Genomic DNA, 20,209 nt, shown 5'->3' on the forward strand with positions numbered 1-20,209 from the left:
TAAAATTGAGATATTGAAGAGCACTGACAATTTGATGAAATTGAGTAGGATCGGAAAACAAGTAATTGAGCACCACAATAACCTTGAAAGTAGAAAAAGAAGTATCAACAGGTTTACAAGAAAAGATACTTACACGATAGAGGATGTCAAGTATATACTTATCTTGTCATAGCATGAGTCTTATACTAGTAGGATGGACCTCAATCCCCAAAAAATAATGAACAGCGCCTAAATCCCGAAGCTTAAACTCAGAGCTTAACAACTATATCAATTGGTGAAGCAAGGTTAAATTGCTTCTAATAAGCAAAATATTATCAACATAAATAAGTAAATGAAAAATTTCAGCACCCATAGACAATATAAATAATGAAATGTCAACCTTAGAAGCTCAAAATCCAATGGAGAAAAGATAATCACTCAAGTGAGTGTACCATGCCTGAGGAGGTTATTTCAATCCATATAAAGACTTACGCAACCGACACATATGAGAGGAAATAGTAGAATCAACAAAACTTGAAGGTTGTTGTATGTATACCTCTTTGTTAAGGGTCCTATTGAGAAACATATTATGGATATCCAGTTGATTAATTTCCCAACCATGTACACCCAATAACCAACAACAACATGCATTGAAGGATGAAAAGGAACCAAAGACCAAGTGTTGTTAGAACGGCAGCGCTTGAATTTCATCTTTCATAACATCATGCCAAGCCACAACATCTATCAATAGGTTGTAGAAGTAGTAGGTAATATGGGTGGTAGAGAAGTTGCAAGTCTTTGGAAAGTGAAAAGGTGTAAAATAAAAAAAATTAGGCAAGTGGGTTGTAGGAATATTAGGTAGTGGGTGTTGGATGTTTGTGTCATCTATTTAGATTTGTCATATGAAAATACTTGTTCATGAAAGCAGACATGATGATAAACATAAATACATTGAGAAGTGAGGAGCTATAGCCTAAAAACACATATGAAGAGGAATAAAAATCCAATTTATAAGCATGATACAGACACTACGAAAAACAAAGACACCTAAAAGTACACAAAAATCATAATCAGGAGTACAATAAAAAAGACACTCAAACGAGGATTTATTTTGAAGGACAAGAGTAGGCATATGATTGATAAGGTAAACCAAAGATTCAAACACATAATTTCAAAATTGTAATGGAGCTTTACACTATTTAAGGAGAGTAAGACCAATTTCGACAATATGTCAATAACGACATTCAACAGTGTCATTTTGTTCATGAGTATGAGGACAAATTAAATACTGAAAAATACTGATAGTCTGAAAGAAAATATTTAACTTGTAGTATTCACCATCCCAATTAGTCTGAACAAATTTAATTTTTCATGAAAATTAAAGCTCAACAAAACCTTGAAAATGATGAAAAATAGAAAATAAATCAGATTTCACAACAAGAGGATAATACCAAATATATTTTGTATACACATTGAAAAAAATAAAAAAATATAATTAAAATCATCAAAATAAAAAATAGAAGCAGGGCCTCAGACATCATTAAAAATTAATTCAAGTTCGGTAAAATAGTTGTGACCTATAAGTCCCAACGACAAACACAACAACTTTGCTAGTGGGCATGCTTGACATTGAAAAAGTGAACATCTAGAGTTACAAGCAAGTTTATTATTTGATACTAAACAATTGAAAACACAGGAAGTAGGATGGCACAATCGATAATGACCAATATCAGCAGAAGCAAATATGCAAAGAGACCAATAAGCTTAAGGAATTGACGTGGTAAAATAATTGAACAAACATAGAGACCATGGTTACCCTGACCAGAAAAGAAGCATTATCTTGGTGTTGAAGTCCATAACATAAAACACAGAGTCATGAAATTCAAAATAAACATTATTATCACAACAAAATTTTTGAATAGAAAGCAATGACTTGGTAATATGAGGTACATGAAAAACATTAAATAAAGTAAAAGTGTGTTTTGGTATATATAACGTAGTATGCCTAATATTAGATATGGAAAGGCCCTTATCATCACCAACATGCAAATGATCATTACCAAGATAGGTTTCAAACCCGGTCCGAGTCACGAGGTCAGGAGTAATAAGTTGATTCACATCGATTTCTTGAAACCAATCCATAGAGTTCATCAATGAGACATTGTTTGTTGCCGATTACCTTGCCTCTAGTCACTGGTGGAAGAACCATTGAACCCATGGTAATCATACCCTAAGTTGTTACTGTGTTAGTTGCTATTGTGGTGCCAACGACCACGAGAATGCCTAATTCCATGGTTGGAATTGAAGTTACTGTTAAACAAACCAGGGAATGACATTGTGCAACAAAAGCTGATGGTGGTTAAACCAGTGTGAGCAGCAAAGGAGTAATGACAACAACACCAATGGATTGAAGAGAGCTCTTGTGAAGATACTCATGAATAAAAAGATGACTATGAAGGTTTGTATAGGATAGAGGATCTACTCTTATCGAGAGGCTGGTCACCAAGTCCTTGAACTCTCCTCGAAGTCCATAGAGCACATACAAATTAAAATCTGCAAGTGAAATTGGTTGGCCGACTGCTGCTAATTCATCAATTGCTCCAACCTCTAGAGGATTGTGAGAAGGATAGGTGAAAGTGTCTTTGGTAACCATACTAGTGTTATATGTCTCGTATGAAAAAAAAATCAAAATCCAAAATTCATGTTAATGATGTAAATAAATATGAATTTTAATTAAAAGAATTATTTAAAAACATTACAACAAACACTTCCGCTCTACTATTGATAAACCTTTTTCACTTATTTCCTCTTATTCGTCCTCCTTAAATGAGTTTCCTCATATAACTCCATTAAAGTTAGTTTTTGCCCAAGCTGTTTTTCTAATAAAATAAGTAATATGTAAAAAAAGTCTCATAAATAAAGACTAAATTAAAAATTGAATATAAATAATTAAATATGCAACAAAAATCTCTTACTAGGAGCATTATATGGTTTATAAAGAAAAGTGCGCCCCTGGTGTGCTTGTTTTCAAACTATGAGTTTTTTTGTTTCTTATTTAAGACTAGGATTGTGAGTGCTTTTTAAATCCATCTAACGCCAAAAAATATTGAAACTTTTTTCAATTATTCTCTATAACATGCCTTGGTTTGTAATGCTTTCACAACTCTATGTCATTAGAGTTTGTTATGTTCATTGCATATTTATAAGAATCATGTAATAAATCATGCAACCTGATACAAAAATTTGTTAAACAAAAATGTAAGGAAATAAAAATTTTAAATTTTAAATAATATAATATTTTTTTTCTTGATACATACCTAATTACACTATGTTTTCGCACACTTTCCTAACCATCAGGTCGTTTTCTACATCCTGATAATTATTTCTTCTTAGAAGTCAATGCATATATTATTTAGTTTTTAAAATTATAGAAAGATTATATAAAAAAGTATAAATTATTTATCTAACCTTAGACTTTTCCCATTAACAATCTACCATATTCATCTATTTAGGATGATCAAGAAGCTGATTTTATTGAAACAATGGTTATTTGAATGATTATCTCATCATACTTGTGATCAAACAAGTAACTTTAATATTAATAAACCTGACAATCAATTTATGAAAGTCATTTTTAGTTAATGTAAAACTTAAAATAACCTAATATAAATAAATAACTTTATTAGTAAGAAAAAACATGACTTGTATAAAATGGTTGACATTTTATCCTGCAATATGTTTTCTTGCATATCCATCTATTTTCAAAGGGATTCCACCTCTTCTACTCACATTGGACGAGTCTTGGTCGGTAATGTTTATAGGAGGTGCCTTTACTTGACCAACACCTAAATTAATGGCACGTTCAAAATCACTAACATTACTTGGACTTTGAACATTTTCTCTTTTAAAAGATGGTATCTCAAAGAAAACAATTAATACAAATCAAAATGAAAACCAAGATAATAATTCTAATAATTTCACAATAAGTTGACAAGTGATTTAATAAGATTTCAATCGAGTTTTCCATATGAGAAACCTATCCTAGATTTTGTCTTGTATTAATACCTACAAACACAACAACAACCCAAACCACGTTCATTCTACAAGCTTGAAACCCATAATCCAATTGGTTTAGACCACAATTCATACTCTATCTCCACGTACAATAAGCACCCATAAACTTATATTGCAAAGCCACTTTATATTTTGGTCAAGCATTTACAAGTACAATGTAAAGTAACAGAGGTAGATGCATAGAACAAACTTTTTTAAAGAGTTATTTTTGGAATCAATTTCATAACCTAAATATATAAATTGTACATCAAAATAAATAAATAAACATTCCAAAAATTATTATTCCCACGTAACCCATATTTATAAATTAATTAAATTTAAAAAGAACTCGTGAAAATCAATTAACAATTTCTTAAAAAATCTTAACATCCTAACCAATTTTACAATTAAACCATTAAAACAATAAACATCTCCAAAATTACTTTCACATAACCTATTAACTATAAATTTCTCAACTTAATTTCGCAACCTCATATTAACAACAATAAAGTCACTAATTTCACAACTATTACATCAAACCCCCCTCACCCCTCAAATTTCCAAATTTAATTTAAGAATAAAACTAACTACTTTTCAATTCATATAAAAACTAATTGAAAATTAATTCATAAACCTAACTACTTTTCAATTCACATAACTAACTCATTAAAATCATCATACTTAAAATATAACAAATTACTATCTTTAATTTAACCTAAACCTAATTATCTTTAAACCAAACAAAAAGAATAAAATCAATTAAAATAACAACACTAACCCCAACAATTTACAGTAGTTTATGATTACATTTTGAATGCTTAGACTTAGAGAGAGAGGAGGAGGAGGAGGTAGGGCAAACTTGTTCCAAGAGAGAAAATGGCTATGTTGTCGATAAATAAGAGAGATATGATGGTTAGCTGGCGAGGAAGAAGATAGACAATATCTGATGGTGAGAAAGAAGAGAGATGGCAAGAGATAGGTGTTATACGATGAGAGAAAAGTTTGAAAATAAAGAGAAATAAGGGAAAAGAGAAATTTTGTTAATCAAATTATAGTGCTTAAATGATATTGGAAAAAATACATCACATATGATGTTGTTAGTCAAATTATAGTGTTTAAATCTTTTGTATTGTTTTAATTGTAAGCTTACTCTGACTTGAAATACAATCTAATTATAGCTAGTAAGTCTAGGTTTATTTATGACTCCATGTTTGAGGATATTGTTTAATGACTACAACATTTGTTTATAATGGTGTAAACTCAACATTAACATTGTTGTATTGTTGCGTTTATAATTAAAAAGTCATAAAATAAAATAATTAAAAATTAAGAGTGCAAGAATATTATATTTTAATAAATTTATTAAAATTTTAAAAGAATATTGAATTCAATCATCTATCACATACATTATGTATGTCAAACCTATGCCGCATTTGAATTGTAAAATATTATGTATATATCTTAAAAAATGATTTTCAAGAGTTATATTGAAAGAGGTATTATTGTCTAAGTTAAATATATCTTAAGAAATATTGAAAACCATTTTTTTTTTTTTCAAAAGTATTGAAAACTTGTTGCTAGTTTTAAATTTTTGAAAACAAAAAACAAAAATAATATGGAACACTAAGATTTTCAATGAAATTTTGCAATACCTTAGTTCATCATCTAAGAAGTAACTTATTGAGCTCATTAGAATGGAATTAATCGATTAATACAATATTTTTGTGTATGAAATTAAATGTGTAAACATCATATATATATATATATATATCAATTATTAATACATATTATCTTCCATGATCCCATATTATATTATTGTTCATGCATAAAGCATAACTATACTTCTCATTCCAATACTCTTAAGTGCTAAATTAAGCTCCTTTTATTAGTCATAGAAAACTTCATTGAAATAACTTTTACATACACACCAAGTGTGCATGTGCACGCACGTGTGTATATAATTTATTAAAGATGTTTTTTTCTCTTAAAAGAAGCAAAATTTATTTTATTTTTTTAAAAAAAGTTATTCTTTCCATTTTGTTCATAAATCATCTTTTTTAATGAAGAAGATATGAAACATGGTGTTCAAATATGTTAATTTAGCCTTATAAGCAAAATGCTTATTGACAAACCTAATAATTCCCTAGTATTAAAGGAGGTTATAAAACATTTATGGTTTCATAAATCTCCTAAAAATACAAGCTTATGAAGGGTATATTAGATCCTATTCCCCTTTTTTTGTTCTTCTTATAGAGACAAAGAATAAATAAGAGATGGTCACATAGTTTCTTCTTAATGGTAATGATATGAACCTCGTGATCATATAGTCATATAACCTATACGTAAGAAAGACAAGAATGCTAAAAAGTTAATTATATTTTGATAAGTTCAGTTATTCTTCATTTAAACAAAGAGAAAAACATGTTGCTCTAAGCAAAACACCAATTTTATTCAATAATCCATGGTTGCAAAGGAAAAAAAAACTAAGTACAAGATAAATAAACCTATTTATGCTAGGTAAAAAAATGTCCTAAACAATTCTGGAAAAATGATAAAAGAATTAGAAATATAATATGAAAAAGAATCCTAAATCAACTAGAAAACTAATACAAATCTCATACAGTAGCTTCTGGACCTTATTTCAAGGCATTCTTGATATCCAATTGATCCGAAAGTTTGACCTAGTATAAAAAAGACATCTAGAAACTTCTAATAAAATTTCAAGTCAATTCAACAATCAGATTGAAATTTATGTTTGCTAGCGTAAAACTATGCAATAGAAAAAAAAAATATTAGTCCAAAACCAACTTTAATTCTCCTAAATAAGCATTGAAATATTTGTAATAGCTCCTTTCTTTTAGTTTTCTTTCTGCTATTAAATACCACAAGCCCTCTTTTCCTTGTATATCTAGGATAAGTATTGAATCCTTGTAAGAAAAGGATTGATTTTGGAACATTAAAAGAATTCTTACCACACTTGAAAATTATATTGCTACCCATGAAATATCCTTGTAAAACCAAGAAACTCCTAAAAATATGTTGTTGAATATCCTTATATCTTTAGGAAAATAAAATTTTCCAAATAAAACGTCCATAAGTCAAAAGATAACAAATAAAAAAATTTGTGTTGCATCTTCTAACCTATATTATGATCCATTTCAAAACTATGATTGACCTAAAATTCTAACTCAATGTAGAATAATAAGTTTGAAAACTCCTGGTAAACATTCAACTTGATCCAATGGTCGAATTAAGGGTAATGTTTAATAACATAAAACTAGACACTAGGAAAAATTACACTAAAATTCAAATTTGATTGTTTAACCTTTGCATGGGTCGTATCAGGTAACCTCTTAAATTTTTATGGTATAAACTCTTATGGAGTCATAGGTATAAATGATGGATTAGTTATTAAATGGTCTAGCAACTTAGTTATTGATATTGTAGAATATGATGGTTTTTTTTATTTGGTGCAAAATATCTTTGTTATTTTCAAATAAAGTTTTGGATTTTAACCTCGATTCAGGAATTTATGTTCAAGAACTTTAACCTCGATTCCAGTCTTAAGGGCTTTATAAAAATCCCCACTTAATGAAGCCCCAAATCCACTAGTTACCCTACTCATATTTAGCATGATTAAAGTTAATATAAAAGAGAAAAAATGCTAACCTTACTAAATTTTAGTTTGTTAAATTCTAGCTAAACAAAAGAGAACCATCATAACAACAAATTGACATAACCAAGAACAATGCTACAATATTATAAAGTTCCTTCAAAATGCTTTTATAATGGTATAAAACTGAATAAGATGATTTTTATAAAGGTTGTCAAAGGTTTGATAGAAGACTTGTATAGGTTAGATTTTTTCTCTTAGAATTGATACTCATCAGTAATCACTCAATACAAAGTGAGAGAGAAACTAAGTTTTTAATACTCATCGTTAATCACTAAATATTTATCTTAGGTTATAAATATATAAAAACCTTTTATACCGCTCATAATTTTTCTAGTTATTTTTGTTCTTAAGAAATAATTTTACTTGTTACATACTTATCTGTCTCTCATTGTTTTTCAATTTAGAACTGCATATAGATATTTCTTCCCTTATAAGAAAGCAAATATGATAGACAAAATTCAATGAATTCTCACTGCAATCTATATGATAAGAAAATTTGAAATCAAGCGGGTACTGCGTGCTTGATGGCGCAAGAAATGATTACTCCTTAATATTTGACCGTTGGATGTGGAAATGAATATTTAATTTTATCTGCGTTTACATTTATGTCAAGAAAAATGAGGATTATATGCAAATGTGAAAAAATGATTTACAAACAAATTTATATACTAATCTTCATACAAATTGAAGATTGTATGAATTTTAAATGATTAGTTTCTCATAAAATAAAGTAAATGTCACGTATATGTAAAAATCACTTATATATATATATATATATATATATATATATATATATATATAGAAGAAAATAAGATTTACTCTCTCCAATTAGGGCTCTATTAATTGTCACCTAGAGGTGGCTCTGAGGCTCGCTCTTCTTCTAAATTATTCATATGAACATTTCTTTGTCTCCCTTAGGATTCTCTTGATGTCAACGTCGTTATCTGACAATAAAACATAATCACCATATTGTTTAGTCTCTAATCATGGTTTATTTAAGCGATTATATTCTAATCAGTCCCACAAGAGGACGGTGAAGAAAGCAATATTGGCTTGCATATGTAACGCAAAAACAAAGCAAAAACTCACCCACTCCGTTTCTATACCCAAAATCTTTTACCACAACAAATATTTTATAGTATTTTTATATTATTTTATATATTAATGTAAAAAATAATTTTAAAAAAATTTATTTTAATATAATTTTAAGTGAAATACATTTTAAAAAAAACAACCATAATCATACTTTCAAACACGCTCTATAATAACACAAAACAAAAATTCCAATCAAATCACAAAAACTACAGTATAATCAATACAACATCAAATCCCATCCATGGGATCACTGCACCATGTAAGCTTTTCCTTTTCTTAATTATATATTCAAAATCTTTTTGTAATTACCATCTAAAAAATAATTGAGATCGATGGATACGCATGTGATGGAATAATAGCTCGAAATGACCCATTTCCATATTTTCAATTAATAATCCAGGAGATATATGAAGGTAAATAGCTAGCATGGGAGATATTAACTTGAAAATTACTAAATCAGGGATAAAATCTATGTAGTATATCATAATAAATCTGTAAACAAACCCAAATCACCGAGTGATTAATATTATAGCATAGCGTGCTCGGAAGGTTTAAAAAACCTTGGCAACTAATAATTATTATTAACCAAGTGTTGAATTTGATTAAATAAAGATCCTTGTTGAATTCCTTATTTTTTTTTTTAATTCCGAATTTTAAAGTCAGACATTAAGAAACTTTATTAAGCATTTTAGAATATATCTTCTACAGAAGGAATGTATGTTTAAAATCAATAATGGGTACAGAAATCCACCAGAAAATACTCTGATTGTCAAATAAAAATAAAAAGAGGTAAAAACGAACACGCCCGGGTCAAGCCGTGTATATCAAGATGGTAATGTTAAGCCGGCAGGCATCGCTGTCTAGACCAACAAACCAGCAATAAAAGTGCCGCGTGGTCTGGGTGACGCCAAGGCCCAAACAATACCATATTGACATGGCAAGACATGTGGAGCCCAACTTGTCTGATCATAAAGAGAAAAGGTGACGTTCTGTGGTCCCTACTTGTCTCTCTTTACCCAGGCAGTCTCTTGAGACAAAAATATTTTTTTTTTGTAACAAGGCCAATCCATCAACGTCCCTCCCAAACACCTCTCTTAGATCCGGCCGGCAACGTAAACAATCAAAACCCTACCTCAGTCTTTCCTCCTATATATTCACCAAGCGCACACCATTTCTTCTACACAACAATTCACAACTCCTCCTCCTCCTCCTCCTCTATTCCTAGCTATCTCTTCATCTTTTGAAATCTCTCTCCATCTATGGCTATTGAGTCAGTAATGTCATTACCGCTAGGTCCTCCTGCATGCGAAAAAGATGCTAAAGCTCTTCAGTTTATTGAAGATATGACAGCAAATGTAGACCTAGTGCAAGAGAGGGTTCTGGAAGAAATACTCACTAGCAATGCCGAGACTGAATATCTTCAAAAATACCATCTCAACGGAGCTACTGATAGGGATACTTTCAAGTCCAAAATTCCTATGGTTACCTATGAGGATCTCCAACCTGAGATCCAACGTATTGCTAATGGTGACAAGTCTCCCATCTTGTCCTCTCACCCTATTTCCGAGTTCCTAACCAGGTACCAAGACATGCAAGTCTTTTGTTAAATAGACTCTTCATTTTATTAGTTTTTGTTTTTTTGAAAGAATTCTTGAGTTTGAAATTGTGGGTGCATGGTTTGGCAGCTCTGGTACTTCTGCAGGTGAAAGGAAATTGATGCCAACAATTGAAGAAGAAATGGATCGCCGTCAGCTATTGTACAGTCTTCTCATGCCTGTCATGAACCTGTGAGTATATATTATCATTCTCTTACTTTTGGTGAAGACGCTGTGTGTGTTCTTTGTGCTTTATTTCTTTGAAACTATGTCATGCGATATATTTTGTGTTGACACATCTTTCCGTTTTTGGCAGCTATGTACCGGATTTGGACAAAGGAAAGGGTCTTTACTTCTATTTTATCAAGGCGGAAGCAAAAACTCCTAGCGGGCTAGTGGCACGTCCAGTGCTCACTAGCTACTACAAGAGCAAACAATTCAAAGCCAGACCCTATGACCCTTATAATGTTATCACAAGCCCCAACGAGACAATTCTATGTGTAGATTCCTTCCAGAGTATGTACTCTCAAATGCTGTGTGGCCTGATTATGCGAGAAGAAGTGCTTCGGGTTGGTGCTGTGTTTGCATCTGGCCTTCTTAGAGCCATTCGATTCCTTCAACTCAACTGGAAAGAGCTTGCCAATGATATCTCCACTGGCAGCTTAAACCCTAAAGTTACAAACCCTTCAATAAGAGAATGTATGGCCAAAATCCTGAAACCTAACCAAGAACTTGCTGAGTTCATCACCAAAGAGTGCTCAGATGAAAATTGGGAACGTATTATCACTAGAATTTGGCCCAACACGAAATATCTTGATGTGATTGTCACTGGATCTATGGCTCAATACATTCCCACTCTGGATTACTATAGTGGTGGCTTGCCAAAGCCTTGCACTATGTATGCTTCATCTGAGTGCTTTTTTGGGCTTAACCTGAGGCCGATGAGCAAACCATCAGAGGTTTCTTATACGATTATGCCAAACATGGGTTACTTTGAGTTTCTGCCTCACGATCCCTCAGCTCCAGGATTCTCTCATGAATCACCTCCTCGTCTCCTGGACCTCGCTGATCTTGAAGTTGGCAAGGAATACGAACTTGTGATCACTACTTATTCGGGCCTCAATCGGTACCGAGTAGGTGATATCCTTTTAGTCACTGGGTTCTACAACAAGGCTCCACAGTTTCGATTTGTGAGGAGAAAGAATGTCTTATTAAGCATCGAGTCGGACAAGACCGATGAGGCTGAGTTGCATAAGGCCGTTGAAAATGCATCCTTGTTGTTACGTGAGTTCAACACTAGTGTTGTTGAGTACACTAGTTATGCAGAGACCAAAACAATTCCAGGTCACTATGTGATTTATTGGGAGTTGCTCGTTAAGGATCCAGCTAATTCGCCAACTGAGGAGGTTTTGAACCAATGTTGTCTAGCCATGGAAGAGTCACTGAATTCAGTTTATAGACAAAGTCGAGTTGCTGATAACTCTATTGGACCACTAGAGATAAGGGTGGTAAAGAACGGAACTTTTGAAGAGCTGATGGATTACGCAATTTCAAGGGGTGCATCTATTAATCAGTACAAGGCACCAAGGTGTGTTAGCTTCACTCCTATCATGGAATTGCTCGACTCCAGAGTGGTGTCCAAGCATTTCAGTCCATCTGTGCCGCAATGGACCCCAGAAAGACGTGGTTGAGTGCATGAGAATCGAGAATTGGGCTACCGACCAAAAAGGGATCTCTTCGTCTTTCCTTCCTTGGGAGAAGGGGAGTCCTGTGACAGCTCCTCCTCTCTATACATGTCTCCTGTCTTTTATTTTGTTTAGCTTTTGAAAGTGTCTTTTTTACCAGTAGTTTCCTTTTGATTTTGTGCAGGGAAAGTGTGTGTCTGTGTTTGTGTTTCTGTAATAAGTTCGCATAATATGCACTGCGCATGATGTAATTGTCTATTTTATGCTTGTTTATCCACGTACGGGGGCCTTTTCTTTTCCTTTTTCATTTCCATTATTACTGATTAAAGTTGAAGAAGAAAAGACGTTAAGAAAGAGGGAGTCGTGAACAGCACTTGTTTCCTATCTTTGACATATCGCTAGCTAGCAGATTATATGTTTGTAAAATAATTTGTTTCAAATTCAAGAGTGCGATTCGATTTGGTGTGTGTGTGTTTTTTTTTTTTGATATATTTGTAGCCTTTTTGTGCATGGATTTTAGTGCACGTGCTAGATATTCCTGATCCCTCGTAGCTATATAATTAATTAATTAATTATTATTTTATTATTATCCCTGTTTTGTTGTTATTAACTACCAGCTACTTAGGTTTAAACTTTCTTGTTTGGAAGCATGCATTTCATGGGTTCTCTTATGAGTGGATCCTCGATATCCACCGTATACACTATTCTTGAGACTATCAGAGTGGGCAGTTATAGACAGAATCAATATATAAGACCCAGCTTATACAAACAAATCGGATATCCCAACTCACTCCATAAAAAATAAAAATAAAATAAAAAATCACAGAATTCAAGACAATATATAATAATATATATATACCCGATCGATCAACTTAATTGTTCATTTAGATTGTTTTTCATACACTGAAATAATGGCTGCTATTGAACTACGTACTATGATTTTATATATATATCATTGATAATTGAGTAGATTTCAAAACTGTTCCTTTCCCAATAACACGAGATGGAGTAACATTTCGCTTGATTTTACTTCAATCATTGTATTTTGCTTACCAAAATGCTTTTTTCTCAACAATTTCGATGATATTGAGAGAAAATATTTTCAGTACTTTATAAATATCCATCACCCAATACTCTATTTATTTAAATTGAGCCAGGTGTATTGATTTACACTCATACTAAATATCAATAAGCTTTTGGAGAGACCCCGTCACTCTCTCTATTTATTTACACTCAGTGCGTTTTTATTTATACATATACACAGTTTACATAAGTTCATACAACCTTTTGTTTTTTATTAATATGTGTATTCGGATCAATTTGTGCGTACTTTAATTAATTTATCGGAACTCTAAAATTAACGATCAGTAAATCTCTAATGACCCTGATATTTATAGCACACGAACTAATAAATTTTAAAAAATAAATTCAAGATCTAACCATTTAAAGTATATCTCTCAAGGTTAATTCTATACATCTTAATTAAGGCAGATGTTAGTATATAAAACTGACTAATTCACTTCCCTTTAATAAAGGATCTCACGCAGTATAACAAAACCATGAAATATTGTACGTCCAGTTTATGATAAAAAGAATAAAACTTGAAGCAATTCAACCTCACAGTAAAACACAATCAGATAAAATAAACTGAAGCAATTGAAATTTAACATTTTAGGTTAGTCCAACTAACTGTGCACAGATCGTTCATCTTTACTTGCATTAATATTCAATATAGTCATTGTTCTAGTTTTCTTGTTCGTTTTGCAATAGTTTTATCTAGATCATTTGCACGTGATATGCTACAAGTTGAAACAATTTTTTTTTAATGTAAAAAAATATTTAGATGTTGTTAATGCTTTTTAAGTAGACAAAATTTAAATAGTATGAAAATCGATCAGATGTGACTCAAAATAAATATTTAAGATGAGATATTTTTAATAAATATTGATATGACAACATATTGGATTGATTCGGATCAACCTAGATTAATTTATGAATCTATATATCAAGTCATGAGATAATGATAACCACATAAAAAACACATTAAAAAAAAATTATAAAACTCAATTTTCAATAAACTTAATCTTGAAGAATGAAATTAAAAAAAAATAATTAAAAAAAAGCAAAAAAAATAACTCGAGTCAACCTAAGTTAACATGTTAAACCGGTCACCAAGGTCATGAGACCGGGATAACTAAATAAAATCAAATTAAAATAAATTATTAAGTCTAATCCTCAATTAATCTAATATTTAAAGATGAGATAGAAAAAGAAATCTATTAAAAAAAACATAAAAAAAAAATAACTCAAGTTTACCAAAGTTAACTCCCCAAACTTGTAACTCGAGTCATGAGATGAGAATAGCCTCATAGAAAACAAATTGAAATACATCACGAAGCTTAATTCTCAATTAACATAATGTTGAAGAATTAAATTGAAAAAAAAAATTACTTAGAAAAAAAAAACTTGAGTCAAACGAGTTAATTTGTTAAATATAAAATGCAGAGTTTAAGATAGCCTCATAAAAAAAAAATTATGAAAAATTATGAAACTTAATTTTTAATAAATCTAATATGTAAGGATAAAGTTGAAATTTAAAAAAAAAAATTAAAAAAAAAAAAAGGAAGAAAGGAAGGAAGGAAGGAAGAAAAACACTATTATGAGTAAACAGTGCATGTTGTATGAGGAGGGAAAATCTATGCAAGACGACATGTATAAACATTTAAAATCACGATCTCACTCAACAACTACAATGTGCTAGTGATTGTGTATTAAAAAGCTTTCTGTTTCTTTTCTTTTTTATTATTATTATTAAAAGACGTTTGATTCTCAGTAATTCTAGTTTTTTGTTTTTAGTGAGGAGAAACTACCCTTATCATATATCGTCTGAGATTCTGTAAGAACCTCTAACAAATAATAATAATAATAAAATGTAATTGCGGTACCGAATTTTATTTTTTTTACATGGATGTGTCAATAGGATATTTACATAAAGGTCTTGTATTCAAAAAGCTAGGGTGAAGTGACATATTTAGGATGTGTTTGACGAAATTTAACTTGTTTTTGTTAAAAATTAAAGTTTTAAAACAAACTTTTTTCTGGAAATAAAAAGGCTTGTTTTCTCGGAGAATGACGTCAAAAGTAAAACATAGAGGTTGCCAATGTCCCTCAGCTAAAGGCATTCACCTTGTTAAAGGTAAATCTTTGAATTGCCATGGTTTTTTAAGGTCTAAGCACAAACTCATAAAGTTCTGAAACGATCCATTGCCGCATAAAAGTGTTATATGGAAGCTAATTTGAAAGATGCCTTATGATCAACATAAATCTTCGTCCGTTACGAGGATGATTGTGTTGTCTCTTTCATCTTGGACATAATTCTTTCGGCCTCAAAGAGGAAAAGGACCGCAACCACAGGGATGATGGCGTGAAAATGCAGCAAAACCACTCATAGCTGGGTCACCTGCACTGCTTTGCACTGCATTGGTACTTCCACTTCCCTACATGGAGTAGATTTCTTTGACTAACTACGTGATCTTTAACAATTTATAAGCAATATTTATTAATAATCGAATGTAAGAGATAATTATAGAAGCAAAAGGAGCACCTGTTCAGTGGTGTTCTTTCCTCGAGAGAAGGAGGCATTCAAGTCAGAGCTGGGCATGAAGACATTAGAACTACTGTCCCCATTATTCTGGGTATTGTTAGAAGGGAATGCATAGCCTTGGAGCATTCCTGGTGATTGCATGATTCCAGCCAACGTTTGAGGTTGATTGCTGCAGTCAAAATCATGGGAATTCTAAGATTTTGATAACATGTTCATGGCTAAAACAAGAAAAACTTTAAAGAGGCACACTATGATATGCAAGTTACTAAGCTTCTAGCTGTGTTTGGGGCAATAATTAAACTCCTACAAGGTTTCAACTCCATTGCAGCGATCTGCAGCATCCATCACCAGGCTTGTGGGAACAATTTGTGGAGGCCCATTTAAGCTATGGCTTGAACTTCCCATCACGCCGCCTGTGTCATTTGCAATTTCTTGAAGAAATGCTCTCTGAATACCACAATAAAGCATGATTACTAATGGGCGTTATTTAATCCAATATTTTAAGAATAATATATGTTATTTTGACAATTCATAATAATGATCTACAGATTAATTAGGGGAAACACCTATAATTACAATATATAGTACTTTTTTACCTCTAGAACTTGCTGCCAAATATCTGATAGTACTGTGAGGATGATTGAATGACAATCATAGAAAGTACTACAGTTATGCTGCCTCAAAGTTAGGAATTCATAAGATTTGATTGCAAGGAATTAGATATGAACCATAATTAAAAATTAAATACAGAGAGATATGATAAGTACAATAAGTAACTGTTCAAAAAATATATATACAGTATCTAGTTGTGTTTAGTAACGGCTACTTGAGAGAAAAAGATAACTGTTTCCATCGGAATCTTAAAATCATAATTACTTAAACTGTTGTCTTTTCCTCGAACACTTGCAATGTTTGTGACGAGGTGTTTGGGAAGATTTTAGAGTTAAACGCGTAGTTGCTTATATATTTGAAGCAAGCACAACAAATATTATATTTATTTATATAAAAAACATAATTTATTTTTGGTGGGCCTATGATAATTCACGTTTTGCACGTGATTTTAGCGAAGCAGCTCCTGGCTGCTTTTCTTTTATCAACGTTTACTTGCACTGTTCACAGAATTGCACTGTTTGCACTGTTCGCGTGAACAGTTTTTTTCAGTGTGTTTATTTTTTGTACATTTTTTTAAAAAAAAAACTAGTTTAGAGTGAATTAAATTCACTCGCACTGTAATATCAAATCAATTTTATTCCTCACAATATTTTTATCTAATTTTATTGCACGCTCAAAAAATTATGAAAACTGTAGTTCTTGTCGGATGAATTTTGTATGTAATGAAATTGTAGATGGTTTAATGAAATAACAAAAAATATTTTATAAAAAGTATTATTTATTTAATGAAGTAATAACAATATTAGTTAAATCTACAGCATTTAAATTAAAAACCATCAATATTAATATATATTTTTTAAAATTATTTTATAACCATAATTTCAAAAGCATTCTTAACCAAATAAATTAAACTATTTTTTGTTCAACCTCAATTTCAACCACAGTTTTAACCAAACACCTATTTTTTCAAACCAACTTCAATTAAAAGTACTTTTTATAAAACAACTTTTTTTTCAAACCACAACACCTACCACAATATCAAACGCACTCTTACATTAGAGGACAATTTAACAAACTAAGATTTCATTTTACAGTATTGTAAAATACAATTAAAAGAAGGATCAAAATAAACATAAAACAAATAACAGGGATTTTTTTAATTTTAGCTTGGAAAACATCATTTTCATCCCAAAAGATTTCTTTTTTACTTCTTTGGTCCTTTTAGTTTTAAAATTTTACACTTAGGTCCTAAACTTTATTTTTTTTCGCTCCAGTCCTTAAGTTTTGAGAGAACAAAAAGAATGTTGCTGCAAAAATAGAGAAGAAGAGAGAAAATGGTCAATTTGACATATTCTTAAAACAAAAAAAAAGTTGATCTTGTTGTGTAATGGGTTCTCTTTATAAGAGGAGTGCTATTGAGTTATTTTGAATTTTCATGTTGGTAGAAAAAAGTAGAATGAGGTCAAGCAATGATTTTTTGATTTGGCTTAATTTTGTGTCTCTTAACTGATTGAATGATGTATTGACATTGATAATGGGTTTATTGAGATCATTATAGTGTTTTCAAGTGAAAATGGATTGAAAAATAAGTTTGTAGGTCCAAAACACAACTTTTTGACCACCTCTCAAAACCTGAACCAGTGGATGATACATTATCTGTCATTAAACATTAAAAAAAAAATAGAAAGTTGCATAGCCTAGCAGGCTCGTGTATGCTAGGCTAATGCAAGTGGTTCTGATCAGTTAGTTATTGATCCACCAAAAATAAGCTACATGAATAACCTTGCAAGGATATTTATAGGTTTGTTGGGACAAGACTATAAGTTCACGAAAAGGTTTGGGTTACATAGGGTGACTAGCTCGATGAAAAAACTCATAATTTTCAATTCAATTATTAAATCATGCTCGGAAATTTTGTAAATTAGGCTCATAATGTGTTGTTTATGCTAGTTTTGATGTTTTTCCTCTTTATTTTTGGATTTCTCAGTTTCATTAGGTTGTTTCTTTTTGGTTATATAAGAAGTTGTAAACCTCTAAAAAGGTAAACTTGAAGATAAATATTCCGTAATAAAATTTTTAATTAGAGTTTTTATATGGTGACTCTATTCGATAAAATTATGTGTTGTTTGTATTTATTGTCTTTCTTGTGTTGTTTATGTTTATTTCACAAACTTATTTTTTTGTTAGGCAATATGCGCAACCTAATCTCCTAAGCCCAAACATCTAGCCTCTTTCTATAGTATTTTTTATACATATTTTTTTTTTAGATTTTTTTTGAAATGAACTATAAATAAAATACTTAACATGATATTTAAATTATTATTTAATTTTACCATAGTTTTTAAATAGTATTATAGATTTTTATAAGAATCTTAACAATTTCTTTTTTAATTATTATATACTAATATGCAGAAGAAAAATATTTAAAATGTTCTCATGCGTATTCAATGAAAAAGGAGTTCAACGATCCCAATGTTCATATTTTGATGTCATAACTTCATTTTCCTCATCTTATGTCTTTAGATGTTCAAGAAAGCTTATGTTAGTCCTTTAAGTTTTTTTTTCTTTTCTTTTTTTTTTGTATAGGCTGAATTCATCCATAAAGTTTTATTCTTTTCTTTTTTTGTCCATATAATTTTTAGTTTTTTGCGTTTCAGATCTAAAAGTTTATTTCCCTAGCATTTCAATTCCTGAATTTTAACAGAGGAAAGAGGAAGTCTCTAGAGAAGGGAGAGCAGAGAATAGGAATTTAGCCAACAAAAAAAAGTTATCTTTGTGTCAATGAGTTTGTCTTTGATAAGAAAGTTCATTAAAGGTGGATTTTTCCTTTAGATTCGTCGGGTCTATAAATTTTATTCCTTCAAACTCTTTCAAATAATTATTTTAGTTGCAGTAATATTAAATAAAAATTAACTTTGAAAATGGTTTTGTTATCTATGTATTTTGTATATGCACTTATCTTTTTCTTCTTCTAAGGAAGATCAACTTTCAATTTTAGTCTTTAATTAACTTTTATAATTGTTTTTACAATTTGTAAGTATATTTTTATTTTTGAATTCATTATATTAAATGTATACATATTTTTTCAATTCTTAATTAATAAATTTTATAACATTAAAAAACATATCTATAATCTAGATTTAATCTTCTTTTATATTAGAAATTAACTCTGAATCATTTATGCAATGTAACAGGAACACAATAACTAACTTGTAACTAAAATGTAAGCATTAAGGTACATGCATTCAAGTAGCAATATCATACACAAAAGGCTAAATTTTATACCTTGCGATCTCGAACACATTTCAATGCCTTTTCCAATATCTCCTCATGAAATTCAACCTCACTCATTATCTTGAAGAAATTTGGACTCCCCACGAAGCGCCTGCAAATTTAAACTAGTTTTAGTGTCCCAAATTGGATTAAATTATTGCATAAAAAGGTAAATCATTGCATGAAACAGTTAAATTCTTTAACGGATTCCTCGTAATTTAGTGTTGTTTCAACAACGAATTGATGACAAGAAATTTATTAGCCGACGTATTGCTAGTACCAACCAATAACTTTATAGAAGAAATGAGTTTTAGGCTACTAGCTCCTGTTTCGAATAAGGAAGTTGTGTTTATATTAGGCTCTTTAAAGACTCCTTAAGCACATGGATTACTTCTTTCAAAATTATTGGGATATAATAGGTCCAGAGGTGATAAAGGTTATTCAGAGTTTTTTTTTTTTTTGAAAGAAGAGTTCTACTGAAGGAGCTTAACCACGTGTTTATAACTTGATCATCAATCATCAAAGTTAAGAGCCCAAAGTCTAAACCAGTTGAGACTGTTCAACATATGCAAGTTTGTTTATAAGGTTATCTCTAAGACCCTCTCAATTAGATTGAAGGTTATCCCAAACAACATTG

General features: G+C 30.7%; 1 protein-coding gene across 1 annotated transcript; it reads left to right on the top strand.

The window, feature by feature from the left end:
- The first annotated feature begins 9,992 nt into the window (after window positions 1–9,992).
- On the top strand, window positions 9,993–12,390 carry LOC118047807 (probable indole-3-acetic acid-amido synthetase GH3.1). The gene is made up of 3 exons (XM_035057187.2): window positions 9,993–10,382; window positions 10,489–10,590; window positions 10,715–12,390. The coding sequence occupies exons 1-3, from the start codon at window positions 10,063–10,065 to the stop codon at window positions 12,087–12,089; spliced, it is 1,797 nt and encodes a 598-aa protein (XP_034913078.1). The 5' UTR covers window positions 9,993–10,062; the 3' UTR covers window positions 12,090–12,390.
- The last annotated feature ends 7,819 nt before the right edge of the window (window positions 12,391–20,209 follow it).

The sequence above is a fragment of the Populus alba genome, chromosome 7 (genome assembly GCF_005239225.2).
Source record: "Populus alba chromosome 7, ASM523922v2, whole genome shotgun sequence".
NCBI classification, from domain to species: domain Eukaryota; kingdom Viridiplantae; phylum Streptophyta; class Magnoliopsida; order Malpighiales; family Salicaceae; genus Populus; species Populus alba.

What these genes read in the sequence shown, in the direction of transcription:
- LOC118047807 (XM_035057187.2), top strand. Translation starts at nt 10,063, where the DNA reads ATGGCTATTGAGTCAGTAATGTCATTACCGCTAGGTCCTCCTGCATGC. An exon ending in ATTTCCGAGTTCCTAACCAG is followed by an intron (nt 10,383 to 10,488) that starts GTACCAAGACAT and finishes ATGGTTTGGCAG; the next exon opens with CTCTGGTACTTCTGCAGGTG. An exon ending in CTCATGCCTGTCATGAACCT is followed by an intron (nt 10,591 to 10,714) that starts GTGAGTATATAT and finishes CGTTTTTGGCAG; the next exon opens with CTATGTACCGGATTTGGACA.